Source organism: Apis florea, unplaced genomic scaffold (genome assembly GCF_048593485.1).
Source record: "Apis florea isolate Af1SG1 unplaced genomic scaffold, ASM4859348v1 contig_2411_pilon, whole genome shotgun sequence".
Lineage (NCBI taxonomy): Eukaryota > Metazoa > Arthropoda > Insecta > Hymenoptera > Apidae > Apis > Apis florea.
In genome coordinates this window covers 1,826,640-1,853,220 of record NW_028256580.1, presented here as the reverse complement: position 1 = coordinate 1,853,220, position 26,581 = coordinate 1,826,640, and the positions used below count along the sequence as shown (strand labels likewise).

Sequence of the window (26,581 nt, the reverse complement as noted above, 5' to 3'; positions counted from 1 at the left end):
TGATTATTCCGTTCCAATTTCTCAATGACAACGAAAATTAGAATAATCTAAATTCTCCACATATAAATATAATTTATTTATGTTCAACATTGCCTCGATTTTTCACTTCACACTAATGCTTTGTTGAAATATGTATGCTTTTAAAACAAAAAGATTAAATTGCACTTTTAACCTATAATTCATTTTTTATTTAAATTTAAGTTCATATTCGTCAATGGATTTATTAATAAGTATGTAAAAATAATAGATAATTGTTGTTGGTTTTCCATATTTTATCATCACAATCTATAGTCGTGAAACTTTGATATATATATATATAATGCCTTTATTATCGACCGTGATAAAACAAATCTCATCGACGATAATTATTATTACATAAGTCGTAGAAAATAAGGGTCAGAAAGATAAGTGTAATAACAAGTGTAACACAAATAAAATTTCGTAATCATAATTGTACAAAGTATTCTCTATATTCTTAATGATTTTTCCACGATTTTAATGATTCATTTCTCACGATAAAATTATAGTAGTGAAATTGTTAAAAGAAGACAATTTTTTTCGCGAAATAGATATAGGAATAGCATCGAATCGGCCAATGGCCTTTCTTCATCGAACGGAGATCAATGATGGCGGGTTCACAAACTTAAACCGAGAGAGTCGAGTGTTTTCGAGTGCAGTGCACTTGAAGAACCTTGAGGTCAGCTTCCTCTTCTCGAAGAATGAACTACGGACCTTGAAATCGATCGCGCGAAACAACGCATCAAAAACGTTGAACGTTACCGCGCTGTTGATTTTTTCAGAAGAAATACATAGATTTCAAAAAGAGAAATTTCACAACTGGCGTTGTATGCTCTATATACGAAATTCCAATTTCATCTACGAACGTGAAAATAATTTTCTTTCAATCACGAATTTATTTTTTTTTTTGCCTTGTAACTTTTTAGGTTAAATATTTAATCTAGATATTGTATCTCGTTATTATCTATTTATTATTAATATATTATAAAACAAAATAATAATTCGATTCCACTAAAATCACGAATTGAACTATAAAAATAAGCAATAACTAATAACTAGAACGCATGTATGTTTTCAATTGATTCGCGTGCTGTCCCCCATATAAGCGAGCCAACCCTGCTCTTCGTATTGTTCTCATCGTCTGGCGTGTCCCTTCGATGATTCATCCGCTGCGACGCGAATCGAACGCTCGTTTGTCCATGTTTCTACGTTATCGCTTGAGCAGAATTATTATTCTTTCTTTTTTTTTTTTTTTTTTTTTTTTTGCATAACAATTTCGGTCGGAAATCGGAACTGGATCTCGAAGAATCCTCTGAAAGGCTTAATGAACTGCGCAGCACCTTCAATGAAAGTTCCAAATGTCGGCCCAGTGTCAACATTTTTCGCATTCAAAAAACGCTCGGGGCAATTTCTGCGACGTTGTTGGCCCGAACTTCTCTCCAAGACCGCACTTTTTTTTTTTTAAATAATTAAACTTCCAACGTTACGAGGAAACGTTTGATTACGACGACATATATGTGTTATAACAATTTTAAAATTATCGATTCGTCGATGACGAAAATCGAGAAATTTTTAATTAATAAATATTTTTAATCTAACAAAATATCGAATTTCATGTTTTAAATCGATTAAATAATTTTTAATCCGAATGTTCATAGATATGATTCAGAGGGGATTAGCTTGAAATAACGATCGAATTGTAGATGATAAAATAGGAAGGAATTGATAATAAGATAAAATCGATGTTACGAAATTTTCCGTTGTTTAGTCATCGAGATAACATGAAAATGATTTCGTTCGATCTGTTAAGTTTTATTTATCACGAAATGGAATAACCACATTTCCGACTCTTGCTCGTTAGCCAGGATCGACCAGGTGTTTGTCAGGTGTTTTTATCATGCGATACTTATTGGTGGAAAGAGAAGAACTACGGACAGAAATATTCGTTGAATTATGTAATGACAGTAAACAAGTATTACGAGGAAGCGAATCGACAAAGGATTGATAAAGATAACATAGATATTATTGTTCAACGATAACTTATTTTTTTAAAAAAAATTGTTGATTTTATCCATTTTATATAATTACACGTATATATCTCCACTGTTCTTTTGTAAATATATTACGAATAACAGAACTATTTTCAATGTTACCAACTGTAGATATATTTTATTAATTACGATTACAATTATGAAAAAACTATTCGATTTTTCTATAATATAAAATAGAAAATCCTTCCTTTGTTCGCGAAAATAAGAAATTGGAATTTTACAGAATCTACTCTTTTTTATGCGTAAAGATAATTAATGTCATAAAAACTAGTGACATTCACAATTAAAAAATTCTCCCCTTTCGTTTATTATGAGTGTAATTAATATAAACTGTAATTTACCGAGCGAAACGTCATTTAGTTATTTAACCTCTTAAATTAAAAATTTTCTGGAATACTTTTGACTAGACGAATCGATTTTTAAATTTCTAAAAGGCGTGCAATTAATGACGAATTCCAGAAATATCTTTTAGCTAGTATTATTTTAAAAAAAAGTGCAGAAAGATATTTTATCTGTCGGCGAGTTCGAAAGAGAGAGAGAGAGAGAGGGAGAAGCGAGAGATTTCACGCCGTGAGTCATGATACTGTTTAACGCGTACACAATTATTATGTATCACGTTAATTTATCATTAACCTAGACACATTCAGCGTCGTCCACTGTCCCTCCGTAAAAGAAGATGTTCCACATAAAATTCTTCACAACTTATTCGTTGTTCGTGTTTATTAAATTCGTTTCTTAAACAAACGTTTAATGTTCCCGTTTATAGAAAATTGACGAGCAATCATGAAAAAATCCGAAAATAAAGATGATATCGCCTTTTTGAAATTTATTTGAAATCTTCATCGCGTGTAAAACAACGATACGTAAACATTAAATACGATAAAACTTGTATTACATAAAGGAATATATAGATAACTATATGAATCACGGGACATACGTCATTGTATAATTTATATGATACGTTCAAATAAAAAGATGGTGAATCATTGAGGGGAAAATACAATTAGTCTCATTATCTATGAAATATCGATCGGCTATTTTCGATCATCGAAAAATATATTTACAAAAAAAAAATAATAATAATAATAACAATAATAAAAATAAAAAAAAAAGAAACAATAAATTATCTCGGTAAGAAAAATACTGAAAATCTTTTTTTTACTACAGGAAAAATAATGCCATCTGATGGCCACTTGTGTTAGCCGTCATTATTGCTCCTTCGTTAAACGCACTTGCATAATGATACTTCAAGTCCAGGTTTTTCTAAGTTTGTGGAAAGAGTGTTTTCATTTAGCTTTCCTTTAATCTTGCTGGAAAGAACACCAACAGATCTTTCATTATCGCCACCAAAAAAAAAAAAAAATAAATAAAATTAGGTTAAGTTGCTTTCTAACAAACGTCGTCTTGAATATCGCACGTTGAAAAAAATTAATTTTTTTGAAACATTAAATTGGGGGGGGGGAAGGGGAGAATAAATGGAATATCTTTATTGGTTTCTTAAAAAAAAAAAAAAAAAAAAAATTAACACATGGACGCATGTCGCAAAAATTAGCGCATGGACGATGACATTATATATTTTTTTAATTTTGAATAAATATATTTCGAAGTCATAAGATAAGATTAGATATCTCTTATTTAAGATTAGGATTAGATATATCGATCAATACGATCGATAAGTTGTTAGAAAAAAGTTCTTTATGTGCAATATGTGCAAATGATAAGGACATTAAAAAGAACATTATCTCCGATAAGATATTGGAAATTTAATACAGGCCTGGTATCATCGAACACGAAACTTTTAAAACACTTGATATACTTCTTTTAAACAAACTTCGTTTTTTTTTTTCAAACAGCATACTTTGTATACAAAAATATACAATCTATCATATTGTTCCATAAAAGATAATTCGTTTAAAAATATAGACTCATATTTGTAATTTGAATCGTTCTAAATTATCGGGGAATGGTATTTATTCGATAATTAATTGAAATTGAATGAAATTTTGTAACGAAGAAACATTCGAATGACACGTTAGAGTATACACATAGGATATGATTCATTGTTTTCAAATTGTTATGTATAAAAATGAATAGAATATAGTGATTCTATTTCTGTTGAATATATCGTTTTAATCAGCACGTTAAAAAAAAAAAAAAAGAAAAAAAAAAGATTTTACAATATGAGGTTTCATGCGAAATAAGCCATATCTGAGATTAAAATACAATTATACAATTTAGAAGACTTGGATTAGTCATTAATACAGAGAAATATATATATATATACTTGTGAGAAATAAATGTTATTATTCTCTTCTCGCTTTTCCAATGAAATTTACTGACGTGGATTCAATTAAATTTTAATCACATCCAAGAAGATAACACGATTCTAAAGGAATAGATTTTAAAGGAATTTTTCTTTGCGCAAAGTAATCTTCCAGAAATTTCGGCCGTGAGATCATTCTCGATATTGTCCCATTTCCCCCCTCCCTTCTTTTTCGTTGAAATAATCTAATCCGTTTGATTTATTCTTAAAAATACGATATACATTTCCTTCCATTCCATTACATTCCTATTTTCGATTCGACGATTTTTCTTCTTATCTATTTTTTTTTCTTTTTTTCTTTTAATCGTGTTAATTCTAAAAATAACATGCTTTTATGGATAATTAAATGGTACGAAAATTTGAATCGCTTGGGAAATATCGAATGGAAAATATATACGAATCGGCAGAAGGAAGGGATAATCGTTTAACTTTCGATAAATCATAATAAAACCGATATGGACAGCCGATATTCCGTGTTCTATCGGGATGAAAACACCAGGTAATTCGCAAGGGGAAATCTAACTGACACAATTGATCCCGCGTTCCGCGAGTCGACGAGTTCTTTGCACGAAAATAAACGGTATTCGATTCAATCCCGATTATCGATTCGAACCTTTTGGAAGTTTCTCGTCTCTTATTTTTTACATTAACGAAGTGAAATTGCCGAGTAGTGAATATTACGGTAAAGTAACGCGATATGGGAATTTTACTATTCGAATAATTGAGGTTATGGTACGAAATTAAATTATCGAGTAGTGATATTTTTTCTGGGCAACTTTTCAAATATTTGTAAGAAAATTGCAAGAAAGAAAAACACTGGCTTCTTCGTATTACTAAAAAATTTTTTCGTACGTGTTCTGATCGATATTTCTTGTCACAGTCGTATCTCGTTGAATTAACCTATAACACGAAGTTGTATATATACAATCGAGCGAAGAATTTTAGAAAATTTTAAATCACAAAATATCAAAATATGATATTTTACTCCGTGAAGTCACTTCAAACTACTTCGAATTGAAATATAAGCTCTAAATCGAATTGTAAGCCGGTTTTAAACATATAATCTATAACGATCGTTTACAGGCTATTACCGTCCAAAAATCACAATGGCTCCCATCTAATCGAAATCGTACGGTTGCAATTGCTGTTAATTAAACGCATACAGTATTTCGTTTAAGCACAACGAGGCATGGGTTAAACAGTTATTGGTCCTGTAGTGGAACAGGACAGTATAAATATCACAATTAATTGACCACTTCACTGATGAAAGTGTCAGGGTTCAAAAGCTTTAGATTCATTTTTATCGTTAAGCGGCACCGCTTCGCTCCTTGCGCAAAAAACTTGCTGAATCTGCAACTTTTCATCAAATTCGATAATATTCTACGACTATAATATGTTTTAATCTGTTTCTTCCGCGAAAGAAGAATCTGCATTTTCAATATTTACATTTTAACTAACTTAACAATGATTAATGAAAGCCGTTTTGCCGAACGTTTTTCGATAATTTATCTTTTAAATAATTTTATCCACTAAAAATTAATCAATTAAAAATACTGAGAAGCGGAAAATACAAACTTAAGCTTATATAACATCTTTTGATACAGATTTTCATATTATCTCGACCCTTCACCCTTCACATTTTGTTATAGATAATAAATAAGAAATTCGTATTTTTATTTTATTAATTAATTTTCGAATAATTATTTATTGTCACAATTCATTAAAATTATCTATTAAAATATGTGCCTATACCTATTAGAAATAAAAACATAATTAATTTTTTATAAATGCATTAAAATAAATAATTTCAAACAAATTTCAGATGTCATTCTCATTGCATCAACGTGATTTTGCAAAACGCAAGAAGATCTTAACTAATTAAGCGAATCTTGGCATAATGATTTTACCTTTAATTAAACAGCATAAGAAAATCATTTTTCTTTTTTGTTGATTGTGTAAATAAATTAAAATATATGAAACAATAGAAGAAAACAATATAATTAACATTGGTCGCAAACAAATACAATTATCACTAAATTCATAAAAAGAGAATAAAGGGTCGATAATTTCGTTTGAAATGTTGCTAAGTTCACAATCTTCGCGAAACTCGTGACGAGTATAGAAAAAAGCAAGGAACACTTATGTTTAAACATGAATAGTACCACGGACGCTCACAATCAGTGAAACTTCATATCGAATTATTTATATAGACTAGACTTGTCAAAATCTCTTAACCTTTTCAGTATTAAGGACCAATCAACGAAATTGATCAGCGTGTTATGAATATATGCAATAAACGCACATGGACGTATGTACTATATATTATGGTGATACTATACATTAGGTGATACGTTACGTAAACGATAAATTGCAGCATCAGCGGAGTTAAATTAGAAAACATTCAAGCGAGAAAAATATCACGTGGAAAACGTTAATTTTTTTTAGAAAAATTTTTTCTAGAAATATATGATTAAATAATATGATGTGATTTTTATTTTTTAACGATTTTTTTTTTCTTCTAAAAGACAAGAAAATTAATTGAATGTTATTCTCGATTTTCTTATAAATTTTGAAATTTTTTTTTTTTTGTAACATAGCTTTGATACAGATTGATATCTTTTTTTCACGAAGTATTAATATCTTTTCTTTTATACATGTTCAATAATATAATAAGTAAAATGAAAATGGTCTCGACATTTATTCGACAGTAAACAAAAATGTCAACAAAAATTTCTTGTTGTTCGTTGGCTCGAAAATGATAAAAGAAAATGAATCTAATCTTCTTGCCAATTCAAATTTTGTCTATAACGAAAAATATTGATACTTTATTTAATCATAAAAAATTTCTCATCTTCAAATTTTCTTATCTTTATTATATAATTTCCAATGTCAAATATTGAAAAAAAAATAAACATTTATTTACAAATCAAAAACAATATTAATATTAATACTCCAGTAATAAAGATAACGAACGTGAAAATATTCTGATAATGACAATAAACCAATAAAATATTAAATTGATCGCGAAACCTGCGCAATCATGTTTTTTTTTTTTTTTTCTTTCTAGAAATCATTTCATTGAGAATGTATCAATAATTTTGCATTGAATATACTGCAATAACGAGTGCAATAAAGATTATCCGTTTCGGGCAATGATCTTAAAAAAATAAGATTATATATATGTACATTAATTATTATTCACTATATCTTTACTTTTTTTAACCTATCATAAATAAAAAAAATGTTTTATTTTTTATGCTATATTTTTTCCAAAGAACATTGCACAAAAAATAAGTATACCGTTAAGAACCAACCAGCAGAGATGATATGCAGAATAATTGAAAAATGACTGTGCACGTGCATACATGCATGTTGTGATTACTATTTTATGTAAACATATGTATATGTACGTATATGTGTATACACGTGCGCACGGATATTTCTGTTTAATACATTTCTTGTGTATATGACATTTTTTTTTCTCACCCTAACGTAATAATAAGTACTATATGCATAATAGCATAATATATCAGATATTACAAAACACCCACGCGTATAGCTTGATGTGGATGTTGATCTATATATGAATGTATATACATATAAAAAACAAGGAAAGAATGATGAAAAAAAGAAAAGAAAGAAAGAAAAGAAAAAAAATTAAGAACGATATTTTTCACGATATTTCAATATTTCACTTTTGCTTTAACCTCTTCTGCGACTCCACCCCACCTGAGCTTGTAAACGCGCGATCGCCACTGTATCAGAGGATCTAGAACTGCCTGAAGGAAAAGATAAGGCCTGGTGATTTCGCTCAGTAACCATCCGCATACAAATTCTAACTTATTGAACGGTAATGGGCCATTTTGCACGACGCTCAATAGCGTCCAATCGAACATGAACCACAAAAGTATGTGTACTAAATAGAAAACAAGGGAGTCCCACTCAAAAAGTACGCTGGCTGCCCAGGAAGCACAGGCACCTAACACTAAACACTCGCTAAGTGGCTCCAGAACAATCATGGTAGGCAGCATAGCTACCCTGAGCTTTGCCCACCTTCGTAATCTCGCCTGAAATGAATGTAGCTCACAATGACCGCTATTCTGTAACGCTGGCTGCGATGACACTGTGATACGCCAACCACGATCGGTCAATGACTTTGCATAGAAAAAGTCCTCAGCTAAATACACACCGAACGTCTTTAATCCACCGACCTCGTCAATTGGCGCTTTCCTCAATAAAGCTGACATACCGGTATGACAGTTTATCCTAAGTAAATCGGCGGCAAGATACATACGCGATTGTACGGTACCAAAGAAGATTTTCTCGTATGCTGCAGCAAAACCTTCACGATCACAGGTAAACGGCATTTGATGTACCAACGCAACATTGTCAGTCATGTAATTAATCATATCCAAGAGCGTATCTTCTTTCATCTTGATACCACTGTCACTGATCAACACAAACTCATGCTTGGCCGCCTCGTATGCTGGTTGCATATTGTTGATCTTTGGATTTACACCCACATTACAGCCACCGATAAAAAGTTTTGCGTCCACTTCTGGATACTTCTCGATCAATTTACGCACTAACATTAACACAGGATCCGAGTCATCTTCCACGCAGAATAGTAACTCGTAACGTGGATATTGCATGGTGAAAAATGTCTCTAAATTACTGAATAGATTCGGATCAACGCCCATCAGTGGTTTTATGATTGATACACCGGGTAAGGGCGTTTCGTAGGTTGGTACTTGAGTGATTTTACGATGTAGTTTCCAGTGACCAGCAATCAATGCCAGTACATGAACAATCCACATCACTGACCAGAATATCATGAAAAATATCGCAAACCCGTAGAGGGTATATATCATGGAGTTCATTTTCAAGCAAAAATCCTAAACATTCGGAGGCCTAACCTCCGGGACTCCTAGCTCACCTCACCACTTTGATGTCTTCTTTCTCTCTCGTTTTGTGATTATTCGATTCTTCCGTACCTATCAATTCGAATGATAATCTGAAAGCCCGCCATCCTTTTGGGATGTATAAATGACATCCGCCGCATTCTTGACGACGTTTCCGTCGTGCCGCGATCACGGATGTCGTTGAAAAATCGCGCGGGCCATCGATGATGTAGCGTTTTTGGCAATTTCCACAGTGTAACACCGTTTTCACGGCGATCACAACGGCGACGACGACGACGAGAAAGACGTGGCCACTGCTTCCAATACATTCACGCACTAACTCCGCGCGGCTTATACAGTGGCTACGTAACCGCGTCCACGGTTACTAGCACTTGAAAATGCCGGCACGCTGTGCCGACGGATATATACCAGGTTTTATATACTTCTTTTTTTCTTTTTTGTTCACTTTTTACTGCGACAAGGATTGCCCTTCTATTCAATTACTGATACCGAAGCACCCTCTTTGTCGTCACGTACCAACAACGATCCTCCCCAATTTTCACCAATGCATTCATGAACTTCACTTCTTTCACGCGGGTAGTTTTAACGACACACAATAGACGTATGTTCCTTGTATTTGTTGAGTTTTTTCTTTAATAGTTCTTGAATAGTGCCAATCTTTTATACCCTAAATATCTTGTATGAAATAGGATCCAGAATAAAAGCGTTTCCTTTTTGCCTCTTACCTCGAATGTACAACGCCTTTCGATAATTGACACTTCTTGTGTTTCCTATGAACATTTAATAACCGAAGTTCACCAATCCTTCAGAGTGTAATGTATATAATGTTAAGATAGGACGTTCAGTTTGTATTCACGGACGACTGCTTCCTTTCATAACGATGCGCCTACGCGGCCTTGTCCTGTTCCATTCCAACCGCAACTACGGCACTGCCATCGCGTGCCGATGCATGTCATGTCGATAATCAGACTTCTGTTGGTCGATTCGAACCGATTATAATCAAAAAATCGAACAGTAAAAGCAAAGGGGAGACAAAATAGCGGTTTAAACAATCGAACGCGTCTTACACGCAACGACGCACCGCCAAGCGTCGACAGGATAACTGGCTGCATGTGACAGCCGGCAGCTCTAATTCGCTACTAAGTTCAGACTGAACGCGTTGACGGCCGCTACAGTCAACTGGCATCTAGCGCCCGCGAGTCACCATTTTTATAAAAAATTTAAGATTCGAACGTGTTGTTATCTTATGATATAGATTTTTTAATCAAAAGTAAATGAATCATTTGATAATAAAATAATAGGTATTTGATTTGCTAAATATATTATCATATATCAATTTTATATTTTATTTTTTGACAAATTAAAACAGAATTAATTAATCTATTGAATATTAAATTAAATAAATAAAATGACAAGATTAAAAGCAATAATTTAAGTTTTTAATTATTTTCGTTATTATACTCTAATATTAATTAATCAATATATATAATTAATATTAATAATATTTTAGCTATATCAATTATATATATGAAATAATTTAATGTATATTGTACATTACAACATATATATCAAATTTATAATATAATTTATGTATATAAAATAAACATGAAAAATATATACACAAATTTATATTTTCGGTTTATTTAAGTGAAATCGAGTAAATATAACGTTAAACGTATACTACAGGTACTTTATGATTATCGCTTCAAACCAACAAATTTATCAGCAATATTTTTATCGCATTCTTTGTGTCAACTATCCATCGGATAATTTACATTGGCGTAAATTGTATTGCTAACACATAAATCGTGCAAACAGGCGTATTAGATATACAAAGAATAGAGACCTATGAACTATGTTACGAGTAATGCAAATTATTAATTCTTGTTCTTAAAAAACATAATTAAGAAACAAAACGCAGAACTCATATTTAAACTGAAATTTTTTTACATAGTAAAAAAATGAATTTTAAATATTTTTACTTTGTAGAAGATTTTTATATACATATAAATATCGAATTAATTAGTAAACAATGATAAATTTAAAATAATTTTATATATACATAATTAAAATTTACTATGCTCTAAATTTTTTAAATAATGGATGTTTGTTTGCTGTAGATGAACTAGGAGCTTTTTTATATTCATAATAAACTGCATCATCTGCACCAGACATTGATGTCATGTTTCCAGCTTTACGTACAATCTGAAATAATAATAATTTAAATAAAATAGAACAATATATGATATTGTGATTTAATTAACATATTTTTTAATGTCAAAAAACTTACAGGTCTTGGACCTTCTCCTGGTATTCTTTCTTCATCTGCATCCATATCACTGGCAGATAAGACTTGTTGTAACAAATGTCCCTGTTCTTCTCGAGATGTATACATTAAATCTGGCTCCTATTTGAAATATTTTAGAATATTTTTATTTTATTATTATTATTATTATTATTATACTTATAATAATGTTTGATTAATTGTCATAGAATTAGGATTAAAACGTGTTGTTTATCTGAAGATAAATAACTATTCTAAAAATTATTAATATGGAAAAAAATATTCATGTTTTATTTTAAGATGCATATTTTAAATTTAAAAATAAATTTTAAAAGTAAATGCGTGTCTGAAAAATTAGAGTTTTAGTTCCAAAAATTAGTTAAAAGATAATTTTGCAATAATTAAACAGACAGAAAGTATGATAGTTAATGAAATATTACTTTAATATGTACCTCTTCCATTCCTGCAAGTTTTGTAATGACTTTATAAGCATAACCTTGATTGACAAGGAAACGTTGGCGTTTTCGCGAGTAATTCATTTCCATTGTATCTTGCGATACTAACGTATAAAAAAATGCATTATATTCCTCCGCAATGGCACCTGTAAAAAAGCATAATAATATTTACAATTAGTATAACTTTTAGTATAATAGATTTTATGTAAAATGATTTTAAAAGAACTATACCTTTTTTAGCTCTCAAAATTCGTCCTAAACGTTGTGCTTCTTGACGCCGTGAACCACCATGTGAAGATATTTGAATCAATACATTAGCTTCTGGTAAATCAAAAGAAGTATCAGCCACTTTACTGACAAATATAGTGTTCACTTTAGTATTGAATTTAAAGTTTTGCAAAATTTGTATCCGTTCACTCTAAAATTAATTTTATCATTATATATCTTACAATTGTTACAATTTTCTTTTTTATGTTTATACTTACTTGACTAGTGGGCCCATAGATATACGGTTTATTCATTTTAATAGCATAATGCTTCAAAGCAAAAACGTTATCCGAGAAAACAATGGTTTTATCGCCACGTCTTTCATGATATCTTATCAAATATTGACAGCAACGAAATTTATTAGGATTCATTACATAAAGTAACTATAAATAAAATAATATTGAAAATTCAAAAATATTATATCAAATTAAATTAAATTAAAATAACCTACTAATTTTTTACTCATTTTACAACCAAGATATTCTCTATAAAATTCAGGTGTCATAGGACACCAAACTTCGGCACATTGTACTCTTGCAATAAAACCCCTTTTTTGTAATTCTAACCAGTTGGCCTCATATAGTTTAGGTCCAATCAAAAAATTAAGATCAGCAATTTTGTCATCTTCTCGAAGTAATGTCGCGGTCAATCCCAATTTACAATGAGATTGAACAATTGTTAAGACCCTTCTAAACATTTTTGCAGGAATTGTATGTACCTCTATAAATATAACAATGTTAAATAATTTAATAAAAAAATTTAATTCAATTTATTAAAAAAGATATATTACCATCTAAAACCATAATTCCCCATTCTTGTTCTTGAAGCCATCGCATAGTTTGTTCCGCTTCCCATGAACGTTTCTGAGTATGAGTAATCATAGAATATGTTGTAATTAAAATTCCACAACCCATAGGTTTATCTTTCGCTTCACTCGTAAATCGACAAATCATTGAATCATCTGCAGTAGACCACATTTTAAATTGCTGTTTCCATTGTTCTACCGACACTCCAGAATTACATAATACTAATGCACGTTTTCGAACTGTACAACAAGCTGTTACTCCAACTAAACTTTTGCCAGCACCACAAGGTAAGACTATAACTCCCGATCTAGCTCGTCCATTTCCAAACATTTTTCTTAAACTCTTCTCCTGATAGGGTCTCAGTACAGCTGATGGTTTTAAATCAATGCTAAAATATAATTTATAATTTTTAAATATTTTTTATCTTTTGTATTAAATATTCTATTATATGTACTATTTTATTGTACTTTATATCTGGATTTATAGTATCATTACGGAAATCATATTCTGCTAACAAAGGATATTCCAATTCAATACATCTTTTTTGTATAACTTCAATTTTTTCCTATAAAAAAATTTTTAATATAAATATTTATGAATTTTTTATATTTATAAATTTATTTCTTATAATCTCAAGTAAAAATTCAAAAATACCTGATTTACTTCAAAACTAACTGTTTTTAATTCATGCTCTTCTTCTTCATCTTCATCCTCTTTATCTATTTTATCATAAAAAGTAGTTATATCTTCAGGAACAGCAGCTGTTTCTGCTGGAACTTGATCATTAGTTGGTTCTGTTACTTTGGTAGTTCCAGTAGGAACATTAGTTATGGCTTTTGCTCCAAACTAAAAGGAATAAAAATTATTAATATTATATTTTATTGAAATAGTGATATAATTAATATACAATTACCTGTGGTGTTTTTGTTTTATTTTGAACATTTGTAATTATTTCATCTTTATCATCTTCTATATTTTTCTTTAATCTACATTCTTGAATTACAGGATCTTTCAGTAATCTTTGTAATACTTCTGGATATGGAGATTCAACAAAATACTTATTGTGTTTTAATACTAACTTCACTTTACCATATGACAATGTACATAATTTAATAAATTCTATAATCCCATCAGGAATGCTGGTTTTACTAAGTCTTTTTAAATATTCTATTATATCATGTGTTTGAAGACCAACACTTACAGCAGCATATAAAGAATAAGCAGTTAATTTATACTGAAAAGTAAAATTTAAAATATTATAATTTTATAAGTATCATATGAATGAATTAATAGTATTTTTACTTCATGAATATGTTCTGGACGACACACAGGTTCTGAGATAGCAATTAAAAAATCATGAGCATGTTTATATACAGGTGAAAAAGATTCCAAAAAAATATGTCCATTTGGTGCCTAAAAATATTTACATAGATAATAAAATAATTCTTATATTTAAAAAATTATGAAAAATAAATTAATTTTAATATCTTACCACCCAAAGTGGTCTTAAAGCACAATCAGGTTTTAAAATCATTTGTGAACGATAATCTTTTGCACCAAATTCATCTTCCAATGCTGTATCATCTTGTTTTTCAACATCATTCTTGGCTGCATCAGGTATACCTTCAGTTTCATTATCATCTAAAGTATCATCTTCATTGTATTCTTCTGGATCTTCTTTACGTTTTTTCCATTTACCTCTGTCTACAAAAATAAATAATAGTTTTTATTGCAATATTAAACAATTTTGTTTTCTTTATATATATATAATATAATTTTAAATTTTAATTTATCGAAAATGTTGTAAAAATAATAAAATTAATAGCTAAAAATTGTAAATTTTTTTAAACTTTTTAATTTTAAAATAGAAAATAAGTTTATACCATTGTCTTTTTTGAAACGTTTTGGAGGACCCATTATTAAATTTAATCGTCAAATTATAAATAATCTTTTTTATTACATTTACAATTAAAAAAATTAAAGAAATTAATAATTTTCACAATTTAACAAACATACGCAAAATAAGCTGAATGTTTTAAAGATAGAACGCGAAAAACTTAGAATGTATACATGATGGAAAAATGGTTAGTCATAGAAAAAATATAATATAGATATAAGACTCAGTAAGATAATTTAATATACATATATATATTTCTCAGTTTAAACTATAAAGCTAATATGAAAGATAATTATATTTTGAAATAAAATAAATTCTGTAAGAAATTTCTGTTTACATCTTTTTATATCATTGTATTTTTTATCTTTTTTTTTATCTAAATAACAAAAATATTAATTTATATCTTAAATAACTTAAATAATTCTTAAATATCCACTAATGATTAATTTTTAAAAATTTTAAAAAGATATATTTATATATGAAAATTAATACTGAGACGAATGTTTTAACAATAATTTAATTATTATAATATATTTTAAGTATTTAAAAATATTAATGTATATATATTATATATAATATATATATATATATATATATATATAATATATATATATTTATTATATATATATATATATATATATATATATATATGCTATAATATTGTTAGGTTCTTAGAAATAATAAGTTTTAAACTTATATATATCTGAAAAATGTTTTTTATTGATAATAAATCAGATAAAAAAATACAAGATTAAGTTTTATAAGATAATGTAAGATATTTTTAAGAATTTATTTAGTACTCTTAATTATTCTTGTGCTTTATTTATATACCGTCAAGAAGGAACATTGCTATTTGTATCAAAAGTTTTTTCACTGATTAAGCCTAAAGAAAAAAGACAAACTAAAGCAGCGCCTTGTTCTGCCCATTTTTTATTTTTTTCCCTTAAAATAATTTAAAAAATTTTAACATTAGCTTTAATAAAATAAGAATATATGATATAATATACATATAATTTTTTTATTACCAGAAAGATGATCCATATTTTCGTCCATCAACAGTAACGATAGAACGAAATAATTTTCCTTTTTGTTGTGTATTATAGTTTGGCATTTTCTTTCTTTGAGTTTGTGTCCACTTGTGTAATACAGTTTTTGGTAGTTCAAGATCTGTTATATAATTATTTCTTAAAAATGCACAATGCATTAAAATTACATCTTCTTCCTCTAAAATCTTTCTTTTATTACATGATTGAGTCTGTTTTTCATCTTCTCTCATAGGTGAAACTTGAGATCTTCCTAATAAACCTTTTTCTTCAAATTCCTTTTTCTTCAAATAAAAATAATCACTTAAGTCCCATAAATTGCTAAAGCAAGATATTTATAAATGATATTATGTTATCAATTTATAAATAATTATATAATATAACTTATATTTTAATAATATAACTTGTACCATATTTGTTCTAAAGTTTGAGAACTAAGAAATTTTTTGCCTAGTGTTGATTCTTGTTGTTCTCTAAGTATATTTTGTATACAATACTTAGTATTGGAAGGTGAATTATCACAATCCACAGCATATTTTAAATATGATTTTATCACATCTTCCATAGGAAGTAAACCTTTTTCACTAAATATTGAACAATTCCATTCAGCTGCACGTGCAAGCATTACACTACTACATCCTGTTATTTCCTTAAATCTATAAATAATTATAGTTATTTTTAAACTATACAATAATATAATTATACATAAATAATATAAATAATAATATATAATAAAAGTAAAATTTTAGTGAAGTATTACTTGAAAATATCAGAATATTTCTGTATTTCTTTTGATCCTCCATTTGCTATAACTGGTATAGAAAGTCTATCAGAAATTTTTTTTAGAACTTCATTGCGGTTCATATGTTGTGGTCTTTCATGAACAGTACGACCATGAACAGCAATTGCTGCTATACCAGTTGATTGTAAAAGTTCACATAGTTCTATAGTCTTATCTATATCTGGCAATACACGAATTTTACAAGTTACTGGGATATTCAAATTATCTACTAAAGTTTTCAAAATATTTGTAGCTGTTTCTGGTTCTTTCAGAAGAGCTGCTCCCATTTTTCCTATTAAGGAAAACAGTTTGGGGCAACCCATATTTAAATCAATTCCAGCAACATCTTGTTCTACCATTTTAGCTACTTTTAATGCTCTTGCTGCATCACAAGTACCAATTTGTAAAACTACTTTATCTTTCTCTTTGGGACAAGTTCGAAAAGTCACTGTACCATCCGTTTTATCTATATAGTCAATTGTTCCCAAAACATCTAAAAAAAAATGTATTTTAAAATAATTAATATATTGTAAAATAATTTTTCTCATTTTCTTTAGATTAAATTATTTTTTAATCATAATGCTAACATTTTCTTACCGTTTTCACGACGAAATGATCGTAACAATTTCCAGTCTATTAATTCTTCCGTATATACTACATCAGCACCGTAATCGAGAGCAAGAAGACGCATAGGAAGAGTACCTATTCGTACCATTGGTGCTAATATAAGTTTATTCTCATAACTTAGTCTTTTTCTTTCCATTTTTATCATTTTATCAATTGTATTGTCAATACGTTGCTATCCCTTTCATGGTTTTGAAATATAAATCTTTCTAATTTATTATTTTTTTATTGTCGTATTTATCATTATTATTCATTAATATAGTTTATTAAAATATAAGTTTTTCTTTTAAACATTTCAGTAAATTACAATAAATTAACTCTAAATTTTTCATGGCATTATCACACATTAAAATTTTTTTATAATACTATACCATGCAAACAATGTTATTTCGTTATTACTTAACCAGATGGCAGTTTCATTATATTTATCATATATGTGATGTCCATCCAATTTAGTAAGAATTTCTTATTCTGTGATTAATGATTACAATATTTTCAAATTTGAATGTTAAAATCGATTAACTGTCAAATAATACGTTAATAATAATATGGTACAATCTTCTCTTTGTTTCAGTAATTTGGCGATTAGTAAATCGCTTAGAATTTTTTATATGTACAAACTATTGTCATAAGAGATTGATGACCAAAGTAATTGAACGGCAGACAAAGAAAAATTTTGACAATGTTCACACCATCCAAACTTAAAGATGCAGATTTGATTGATGTGACCGTATTAAATACTCCTCAACCACAAGCAACTTCGACTGTACAAAGAAAAAACACGTGAGTTCGTTTTCCTTATAAATCTTATATTTAATATGCACATATATATAAGTCAAATAATAATGATATAAAAATTAATTAATCTTTACAGATTTGAAAGTAAAGTTCCTGATAAAAATATTAATGAACCTATTAATGAATCTATTAGACATAAAAGTATGACAGAGAAATGTGATGAATCATCTCTTGGTATACTTAATGATATGTCTTCTTGTAAGTTTTTTTAAAATTATAATATTGTATTATACTTTTTAAAAAATAATAAATTTTTATAGTTTTAGCTGAAGTAAGTGGACTGGAAGAAATAGAAAAATGTGATGAGAATAATTTAAATTCAGAACATGAACTTATTAGAAAATTACTTCAAAGATGTAATGATTTAAAAACTACATTTACTATACATGGTAAAGATTTTTTTTTTTATGAACATAACTTTTTTATAGATTAACAATGAATATATATTTTTTTGATTTACAGATATAAATAAAGAAAATGATGTAAATATTCAAAACTTATCTGATAATATTAATCCTGTACTAATTGATTCCAATCAAATTATTTTTCAAAATGAAAACAGTTCACATTCATTTATTAATAAAGCAAGTAGCGTAAGTATAATTTTTTATAAAGAATTTTTAATCTGAATAATTAATTGATTAAATCATTAAATAATTTTTTATGAATTTTATATCCAGGTTATTTTTGAGCCAAATGAGATAACTGCACGATCATCAGGATTAAGTAGAAATTCAGAAAAATGTTTATCATCATTATCATCAAGCAAAAATTTAAATACAATAACATTTGATACAACAACTGCTGAATTTATGGCTCAATTTAATAATGAAGATTTTCGTCCTGCTTCTGAAATGGCTAGTCAATTCATAGCTGATGAAGCCTCTTGGCAACAAAATTATTCCTATGCTCTTCCTACAACTTCTACTGGAAAAGAACATCTAGATTTATCTTGTTTTTCTGGTGTAATTGGTGAACTAGATATATCAGTGGAGTAAGTGTAAAATTATAAATATTTTACATTATAATATGATCAATTATAATATATAATCAAATTTTAGATCTTGTGCTGGACGTAAGGTATCTATAGGTGAATTTTTTAGAAGAAAATGTGGAAATTTTGGAGAATTATCAGATAATGCAGTAGAAAGGCCGAGTTTAGGTTTATCTGTAAATAGTCCAAAAAAAAAAGATCAAGTTATACCACTAGTTGATTCAACTATTGTAACAGAAGGTATTATTTACATTATTTATTTAAACAAATGTCTTACATATATAAAAATTTTTTTTTTTATAGATTTTTCAATTGGATCTATTGCTAATAAAGATAAAACTCAAAATATGCAAAATACAATGAAAGATATAGAAGAACATAGTATTATGAGTTTGACCAGTATTGCTCAAGCATTACAGGATATTGATAATGGTACACCTAGAAGATTAGTAGATCAACTTATTATGGCAAAAAAAAAAAGAAAATCCTTGCGCATGCAAGAAGAGAATCCAGTTAGAGATACTTATACATTAATGCCTTCAAATAGAAAATCTATGCCTATTACTCCAAGTAGGGATATAGATAATTTTAAAAAAGATATAGGATTATTAAATCTTACAACTAAATTATCTCTAGATAGTAAAATCATTAATGAAACTATAGATATTAAACATTCTATTCCAAGGATGCTTTCATTTGATTCTAACTCAGGTGTAAAAGCAAATGTTGAAGTTCCTTATCAAGAACTTAAGAAAGAAATAAATAATGAAAAATTACCATCTTCACATAATGAAGGTATATATATTTTATTTTCCAAAAATTTCATTTAACTAATCAATAGGTTTAAAAGTTTTTTCTATGATTCATTTAAAAAAAATTATGAATTTTAGATTTTAAAGTATTATTGGAAGATTCTAAATTAACTCTTCCAAATTATATAAAAAAAGAAGTATCACCTTGTATTTCAAAGATTAACACAATAATTAATCATGAGAAACAGTTTGTTAATCTTGAGGAAAAAGAAATAGAAAAAAAAGATGATATAAAAAAGGAAAATATTTCATATAAAGATAAATTAGAAACTTCTATACAAGATTGTTCAAAAGAAACTCAATCTTATGTTAATAGTATGATATCATAACAACAAGAGAAATTATATGATCCTTTACTTCTTTTATTAATTGTTATTTTTTTATTTTTTATAGATGTTGTTATTGGCAAAAATACAGAAGAGTTATGTAATTGTATCATTGGTCTATCTAGAGAGACTAACATCGAACTTTTAAATAAAAGTGATAAATGGATGCTTTGTTCATTAAATATAAATCAAATTCAAGGAGATAAAGAAATTATTCAACTTTCATCACCAAACAATGTTGTTCTTGTTAAACCAAATTCAGAAAAATTTTTTAAGGTAAAAAAAAAAAATATATTTTAATATAAAAATTTACAATAATATTAAAAAAAATATATAAATATATAAATATTAAAAAAAAATTATATATATTTATTTATTTATTTAGATTATTGCAACGGTAGTGAAAATGAGTAAACCAATTATAACTGTTGTAAACATAACAGTATTAGATGTGGTAGCAAAATATGAATGGACTATGAAACATATTATTTGTTTCAAACCTGAAGAAATCGATATAAGTGTATCAAATCCTTTACAAAAAAAGGAATTAGATTTTCAGTATGTTGTTGAGAATAGTATGACAATTCTGCCTATTACAATAAAAAATAAAAACAGTGTTGATGTTCGTATTAAATTTTTTATATCACAGGTAATGATTTTATTTAATTTTAAATAAATTTAATATTTTTTTAATTTTTTTTTTTTTATCTTAATTGAATGCAGCATGAACCAACAATATTCAGCTTAGAAAATTCAACAGAACCACAACACATTATTCTTAAAACTCAAGATGCATATATTATAAATATTCAATGCAAGGCTATTCTACAGAAAAATAGTGAAATGCAACAACAATCTTTACAACGTTTTAATAGTACTTTAATAATTCAAGCTGAAAATAGTTCTTCAGAGGAAAATATACTGATCCAAGAAGTTCCTCTTATTGTACAAGTAGGAACTTTTAAAATAGAAGTGATTGAAACAGATTTACCTTTGATTATTCCTAATAAACAAAGCAAATCTTTATCTGTGATTAATCTTGGAACGATACCAGTAATTGTATCAGCCGCATTTTCCGAAGACACTGAGTCAAAAAAAAATTCTAAATATTTTTCAATTGAACCAGAAAATATACATATGCAACCTAAAGAAATTGGACGTTTTTTTATTACTTATAAACAACAAATTTTAGACATTCCTAAAATGTAAGAAGACATTTTATATGTAGATTTATACTATTATGAATTTGTTTTTATTGATTTTTATTTATATTTAAAGATGTACAAAAATTAAATTAACTGCTGCTGATAATGTTCACCATTATGTTATAATTGGTGAATCAAGTGTATGTACTGAGGGAGAAAATGAAAATTTTCCTCGTTGTGAAACCCCTCAGTATTTACCATCTGTAAGTTCTCCTTCTTCTCCACATAGTATGGTTTCAAGCAAGTAAGTTTATTATTATATTTTATATTAAAGTTTTATGAAATTCTGTTAATATTTTATACAATATAGGTCAAGCGTATCTGGTAGAAATTCTTCTCTTAGTTCAGTATCAGGTTCAACTGTTGCTGGAGATAAAATTCCTATAAAAACAACCCATGCTGCTCTGTCATGGAATAGTTTAAAAATAGGAAAATCGGAAATTAAAGAATTTACAATTCGCAATACAAGTACCAACAAGATCAAGATACAAGCTACCATATCAGATAGTGAAAAAAATTTTCGAGTAATATATTTAATTTATTATAATAAATTAATATTTTACATTTATGTTTTTACACAATAATAAGTATAATATTTTAGTTTCTTCGAGAACGAGAAGCCGTTGGTACAACTATTGTATTAGTGTTGCAAGGTTCAGAAAGTAGGACATTGTCTGTTGTATTTAGTCCTCATCATATAGGTGCAGCAAATGGAAAAATTATATTTAAGCATTATCAATCAAAAAAAGAAGATTCTGAATCTTTACCTTCGAGACAGGTAAATAAATTTACTGTTAAAATAAATTTTATTCTTATAAGTCAAATAATAAATTTAAAATATATTATTTATAGATATTTCTATATGGTTATGGGGGTTATAGCAAAGTCGAAATTTCAGAAGTATTCAAAGACACAAATGGAAAAATGTGGTTGTCACTTGGCATGTTAAATTCAGAAAGTTCTTTAAATGCAAAGATAAAATTACAAAATACTGGAGATTTATGTTCTTATGTTAAAATAAAATTAACACCAAAAGGTATAAATATTTAAATACTTAAATAATTAAATATAAATATATTTATCATTTTGTAAATAATTCTTGGATGATTTTAGCTGTGTATCCTACTATGATATCAAGTTGGCAAGTAAATCCAACTGAATTATTGTTAAATCCAAAAGAAGTTCAATGGGTAACTTTGGAATTTCATCCACGAAAAGAAGATTTAGTGTTATTGCAAAAATCTGATGTATCACATGTTGGAACATTATTAATTACTCACGGAGATGAACCTACGCGTTTGCGAATTCGTAGGTAAGATATTAAATTTATAAACACTTAATTTATTTTGAATTTTAATTATATTTCCAGATTATATAAAAAGATGAAAGAAACAGGCGAGTTGAATGGAAATGAAAATGAAACTTTTAGAAATATAGTTCATCCAATATGTAAAGTTTTTTCTGGAGAACAATTAGTGTCAGATGTAATACCTATTCGAGATTCAGTGGTAAGTAATAATAAATTTACTCATTTAAATTTTTTTAAATTATCTATGAATGTTATTTAGCAAAATTTTGGAGATCTTTGTCGTGAGATTCGGCAACACGAAATAATGTTAACAATGGAAGTATGTGCTGACGAAACTCTGTCTGTTCTTCATGACAATCCTGATGAATCACAAATGTTTTATTCTCTTTATAGTGAAAATAGTCATGTATATGATGGAAATACAGAAAGTTTTTTACCCTCAGAGTAAGTATAATTATCATTCTAGTGCAAATAATTTTCATAAATAATTATATTTAAATAAATAAAATTTTTAGGACTCTCGTAGAAAATACTTTAATTCAAAATGATACGAATATCAATAATTTTATGATCAGCCCATCTATTGTAGTTTTAACTCCACCAACTAGAACAGAAGCAATTGTAACATTAAAAAATTCTTGTACTGTAGCACAACCATTTGAAACTCATTTATCAAATACAGAATATTTAAGTATTGTCCCTACTGAAGGAATGATACCCACTAGAAGAGATTTTCAATTAAAAATTCAATGTAAACGAAAAATTGAACGAAATTTTAATGCAGTTCTTCAAATTTATACAGAAAACAATAAACTTGAAGTACAAATAAGAGTGAATGTTAAACAGTTATAAATTGATGTTTTAAAATTAATTTTTTATTGAAATATTTATTATACAAATATGCTATTCAGTTTTGAATTTTTATACAAGCAATATTTTTATTATCAATAAATTAATTTTCAATCAATTTCTTTATTTATATATTGTTTTATGACATCAAAATGTGCATTATTTATCTTAAATTGTACATCATATCGTGAATGAAGATTTTGTATTATCTGAACCATATTTTGTACATCATTTATGCCAGAATGTAATTTTCCTTTTATAGGAAGTTTAAAATATGAAAGCATATCTAACAAACTTTGTGGATAATAGTCTGTTGCATCACAAAAAGTACCTTTCAAGTTTATCCATTTCATAAATTGTTCTGGATATGGTATGTTTTCTAATTTACATTGAGCTGGTAACATAAATTTTAAATCCCAATCGCCACATGTAACAAATGCACTATCGTTTCCATTTTTGAAATAATTGTGTTCCTCTAACCAATTACAAAATTTCGTAAAGACTTCTGAAAAATGGGGCTGTTTATCTACCATATCTTGTATAATTCCAGTAAGTTGAGTACAAAATGGAGTAAGTTGAGTATGAACTTTTGGTTTAATATATTCATGAAACATATTCACTATTTTCCAAGTTTTTGTACACACTGCTGCACAGGGCAATTCGATAATTTCTTGCGGTTCGATTTTTTCATATTTTTTGCAAGTGCATTCGAAATCTAATACAAGTAAATAATCGAAATGTTGTTTAACTTCTTTGGTTCCTTTATAAATAGATCGTGGATATTTTGAGAGAATTCGATAAGCCATAATCTTTATTAATAATTATATGTATAATTATTTATAATTATTAAAAGGAAAAGATCACAGAAAACTGATTTATAATATTGCTTTTAAAATTATATTTGAGTAAGGTTAACTAAGATATTATTGAATTAAATTGAAAGATAGTGATTAATTTTCAATATTTTCTTAAATTATAACTTTAACAAAATACTTGAAACATATTATTTTGATTTACAAACATTAATTAAATTATAATAAAACACTGTGTTTATGTTTATATTAAATCAGCACCTTAAAATAAATATTAAGAAAGATCACATGGTTACCGCGGCAAATTCAACTTTCGTAGAATTATAACTACGTGTTAATATAAAATAATTATTATTATTATTAACATAATACTAAACAAATGTAATGATTCGAGAATATATATATTAATAATCAATAATTTGACCAAGTTTTTTTAATCGATTAAGTAATGCATCTCCTCTTTTTATTATATTTTGATAAACCAGCTCTTGATCGCATGAAGCGTCAGGTGCTTTTCCTCTATTGCAACTAGCGGCACTAACAGTAACGATCATTTTAGCCACTTTATCGATTTTACAATGCAATTTACCATTCGCAATGAAACGTGCTATTTCCTGTTCTATAAACTCTTCTGTCACACCAAATTCTGTTGCCATTCTACTTAAATTAATTGTCCTATATGCTTGTAAAAGCTGAGAGTATGCTTTCAAACGCATCTCTCTTACGTAATAACGATAATGGAAATGGAACAAAGGATTTATCTTAAGTTCATACTCTATCCAGGCGAGATTTTCGAAGAACTCTTTGTAATGACAATCATAAAAGGAATAAAAAAATTCTCTATATTTAGGTGCTTCTGTAAGTAATGTTTGTTGTAAAAGTCCGTTGTCGTTAAATTGTGTATCAAGTTCTGATCGGGATAAAGAAATTATTCCAGATAATAATGTGTATTCTACTACTTCTTTAAATGGTAATAATTCATAAGATTCAAAAGTAGGTATACAATCCAATAAAAGTGTTGCAGCACGGGAAAAGCTTCGTGTTGCAAGATAATGAACAGCTTCGTATACTTTCAATTTATTACGACAACACCAATTACTACCCGATGCATGACATCCTTCCATCAGATCCGTTATCTCGGCAATTATCTTTCCCATCGAACGAATATTATTTCTTATATACGTTATTCTAAATAAGCCAAAAGCAGCTTCAATTCTAATGCTGGATGAATTATTTTCATCTTTCAAAATTGAGGTGGCGATATTTGTAGCACGATCGAGATCACCAATCTCGCAAAAAAATTCAAATTTTTTTCTCCAATTCTTTTTTTCAGTGTCTTCAAGAGTAGAATTATCAGAAGATTCTAATTCATTCCATGTAACCTCATTTTTATGTTTCATTGCGTTGATAAGATCTTCATCAATTTTCCAATTGAATTCTTTGCAAACATCTTCATAATAACGAGTCATATTTCCGCGTTTTATTATATCGAGGAATTCAGTTTTTAAGTTATCATCATTTTGATATTCCTGTAGAGTTAATTTAAATCGAATCTTGATAAGAAGTATGTAATTAGGAGTTTTATGACACAATTCTGGATCATTCATGACTGATATTTTTTAATAATGAATATCATATATAATTTGTATATATGTAAGTCTTTTGTTTAATTTAGATCCACTTTTTAACATTTAAACAATTTGAATTATTATCATTATCTTTCGTAATAGATTTATGAATCATGAACCAATCAATAAGTATTATTTAAAACAAAAATGGCGCGTTTTTGGGTACCCGGCAACGATATTAATTGTATGACACCAAAGAATAGATTCTAACCTTGTGGAATACTTTTTACGAAGTTTATAACATAATTTCGAATTATATGATGACTTCAAAACCTACTCAATCCACTAATTTACCATGGTAAATGTACATTCGTTTTACTTTAAAATAATTTTATTTTAAAAGTAATCAAATAAGACTGAAATTTCAATTTCTTATT

General features: G+C 27.8%; 6 protein-coding genes and 1 long non-coding RNA gene across 22 annotated transcripts in view; 3 read left to right on the top strand and 4 right to left on the bottom strand.

Moving 5' to 3' along the window:
- The first annotated feature begins 4,889 nt into the window (after nucleotides 1–4,889).
- Nucleotides 4,890–6,208, top strand: LOC147658022 (uncharacterized). Its single transcript, XR_015291413.1, has 2 exons — nucleotides 4,890–5,240; nucleotides 5,476–6,208. It is a non-coding gene; the product is annotated as an uncharacterized LOC147658022 (long non-coding RNA).
- Nucleotides 6,209–7,764: 1,556 nt separating this feature from the next.
- Nucleotides 7,765–10,403, bottom strand: GlcT (ceramide glucosyltransferase). The gene has a single exon (XM_003691783.4). It carries the CDS (start codon nucleotides 9,270–9,272, stop codon nucleotides 8,076–8,078), a length of 1,197 nt encoding a protein of 398 aa, XP_003691831.1. The 5' UTR covers nucleotides 9,273–10,403; the 3' UTR covers nucleotides 7,765–8,075.
- A 526-nt stretch (nucleotides 10,404–10,929) lies between these two features.
- On the bottom strand, nucleotides 10,930–15,239 carry hay (ATP-dependent DNA helicase hay). Of its 2 annotated transcripts, XM_003691784.4 has the most exons (13): nucleotides 15,010–15,239; nucleotides 14,619–14,830; nucleotides 14,429–14,539; nucleotides 14,040–14,360; nucleotides 13,781–13,972; nucleotides 13,594–13,691; nucleotides 13,111–13,514; nucleotides 12,772–13,040; nucleotides 12,539–12,703; nucleotides 12,285–12,471; nucleotides 12,051–12,199; nucleotides 11,605–11,721; nucleotides 10,930–11,519 (listed from the first exon to the last, which is right to left on the bottom strand). In XM_003691784.4, the coding sequence occupies exons 1-13, from the start codon at nucleotides 15,041–15,043 to the stop codon at nucleotides 11,391–11,393; spliced, it is 2,388 nt and encodes a 795-aa protein (XP_003691832.1). In that variant the 5' UTR covers nucleotides 15,044–15,239; the 3' UTR covers nucleotides 10,930–11,390. The 2 variants fall into 2 exon arrangements, with proteins under 2 accessions (XP_003691832.1, XP_031771123.1); XM_031915263.2 differs by lacking the exon at nucleotides 14,429–14,539 and having other exon boundaries at nucleotides 15,010–15,210.
- Nucleotides 15,240–15,721: 482 nt separating this feature from the next.
- On the bottom strand, nucleotides 15,722–18,012 carry Dus2 (Dihydrouridine synthase 2). Its single transcript, XM_003691956.4, has 5 exons — nucleotides 17,445–18,012; nucleotides 16,827–17,340; nucleotides 16,477–16,722; nucleotides 16,049–16,387; nucleotides 15,722–15,965 (listed from the first exon to the last, which is right to left on the bottom strand). Exons 1-5 carry the CDS (start codon nucleotides 17,617–17,619, stop codon nucleotides 15,857–15,859), a joined length of 1,383 nt encoding a protein of 460 aa, XP_003692004.2. The 5' UTR covers nucleotides 17,620–18,012; the 3' UTR covers nucleotides 15,722–15,856.
- Nucleotides 18,013–18,114: 102 nt separating this feature from the next.
- Nucleotides 18,115–23,882, top strand: spd-2 (spindle defective 2). 5 transcript variants are annotated; one of them, XM_086905116.1, is made up of 19 exons: nucleotides 18,115–18,254; nucleotides 18,346–18,467; nucleotides 18,530–18,658; nucleotides 18,732–18,862; nucleotides 18,950–19,263; nucleotides 19,331–19,503; nucleotides 19,567–20,058; nucleotides 20,154–20,390; nucleotides 20,469–20,677; nucleotides 20,787–21,023; nucleotides 21,125–21,606; nucleotides 21,680–21,850; nucleotides 21,917–22,130; nucleotides 22,208–22,384; nucleotides 22,459–22,642; nucleotides 22,720–22,918; nucleotides 22,976–23,114; nucleotides 23,175–23,359; nucleotides 23,431–23,882. In XM_086905116.1, the coding sequence occupies exons 1-19, from the start codon at nucleotides 18,154–18,156 to the stop codon at nucleotides 23,765–23,767; spliced, it is 4,233 nt and encodes a 1,410-aa protein (XP_086761242.1). In that variant the 5' UTR covers nucleotides 18,115–18,153; the 3' UTR covers nucleotides 23,768–23,882. The 5 variants fall into 5 exon arrangements, with proteins under 5 accessions (XP_086761242.1, XP_012339464.3, XP_086761243.1 ...); XM_012484010.3 differs by having other exon boundaries at nucleotides 20,787–21,050; XM_086905117.1 differs by lacking the exon at nucleotides 20,154–20,390.
- LOC105734907 (26S proteasome non-ATPase regulatory subunit 6) lies at nucleotides 23,769–26,183 on the bottom strand. Its single transcript, XM_012484022.3, has 2 exons — nucleotides 25,034–26,183; nucleotides 23,769–24,587 (listed from the first exon to the last, which is right to left on the bottom strand). The coding sequence occupies exons 1-2, from the start codon at nucleotides 26,181–26,183 to the stop codon at nucleotides 23,875–23,877; spliced, it is 1,863 nt and encodes a 620-aa protein (XP_012339476.2). The 3' UTR covers nucleotides 23,769–23,874.
- RfC3 (replication factor C subunit RfC3) overlaps nucleotides 25,073–26,581 on the top strand; it is an 8,701-nt gene continuing 7,192 nt past the window's right edge. For 7 of the 11 annotated variants that reach the window (XR_015291268.1, XR_015291267.1, XM_086905123.1 and 4 more), the window contains exons 1-2: nucleotides 25,098–25,434; nucleotides 26,307–26,502. Coding sequence is in view for 8 of the 11 variants with exons in the window: in XM_086905123.1 (XP_086761249.1) it covers nucleotides 26,462–26,502 (41 nt within the window). In the remaining 3 variants the exon portion in view is untranslated. Of the gene's footprint in view, nucleotides 25,547–25,909; nucleotides 26,230–26,306; nucleotides 26,503–26,581 lie in introns of all 11 variants that reach the window. The other 4 variants (XR_015291269.1, XM_086905126.1, XM_086905125.1 and 1 more) reach the window with 2 other exon arrangements.

What these genes read in the sequence shown, in the direction of transcription:
- GlcT (XM_003691783.4), bottom strand. Translation starts at nt 9,272, where the DNA reads ATGAACTCCATGATATATACCCTCTACGGGTTTGCGATATTTTTCATG.
- hay (XM_003691784.4), bottom strand. Translation starts at nt 15,043, where the DNA reads ATGGGTCCTCCAAAACGTTTCAAAAAAGACAATG. An exon ending in TTAGTTTTGAAGTAAATCAG is followed by an intron (nt 13,692 to 13,780) that starts GTATTTTTGAAT and finishes ATTTTTTTATAG; the next exon opens with GAAAAAATTGAAGTTATACA. An exon ending in TCTATGGGCCCACTAGTCAA is followed by an intron (nt 12,472 to 12,538) that starts GTAAGTATAAAC and finishes AATTAATTTTAG; the next exon opens with AGTGAACGGATACAAATTTT.
- Dus2 (XM_003691956.4), bottom strand. Translation starts at nt 17,619, where the DNA reads ATGATAAAAATGGAAAGAAAAAGACTAAGTTATGAGAATAAACTTATA. An exon ending in ATCATTTCGTCGTGAAAACG is followed by an intron (nt 17,341 to 17,444) that starts GTAAGAAAATGT and finishes ATTTTTTTTTAG; the next exon opens with ATGTTTTGGGAACAATTGAC. An exon ending in AAATATGGATCATCTTTCTG is followed by an intron (nt 15,966 to 16,048) that starts GTAATAAAAAAA and finishes AATTATTTTAAG; the next exon opens with GGAAAAAAATAAAAAATGGG.
- spd-2 (XM_086905115.1), top strand. Translation starts at nt 18,154, where the DNA reads ATGTTCACACCATCCAAACTTAAAGATGCAGATTTGATTGATGTGACC. An exon ending in ACTTAATGATATGTCTTCTT is followed by an intron (nt 18,468 to 18,529) that starts GTAAGTTTTTTT and finishes AAATTTTTATAG; the next exon opens with TTTTAGCTGAAGTAAGTGGA. An exon ending in TACCTATTCGAGATTCAGTG is followed by an intron (nt 23,115 to 23,174) that starts GTAAGTAATAAT and finishes AATGTTATTTAG; the next exon opens with CAAAATTTTGGAGATCTTTG.
- LOC105734907 (XM_012484022.3), bottom strand. Translation starts at nt 26,183, where the DNA reads ATGAATGATCCAGAATTGTGTCATAAAACTCCTAATTACATACTTCTT. An exon ending in TCAAAATATAATAAAAAGAG is followed by an intron (nt 24,588 to 25,033) that starts GAGATGCATTAC and finishes AATTATACATAT; the next exon opens with AATTATTAATAAAGATTATG.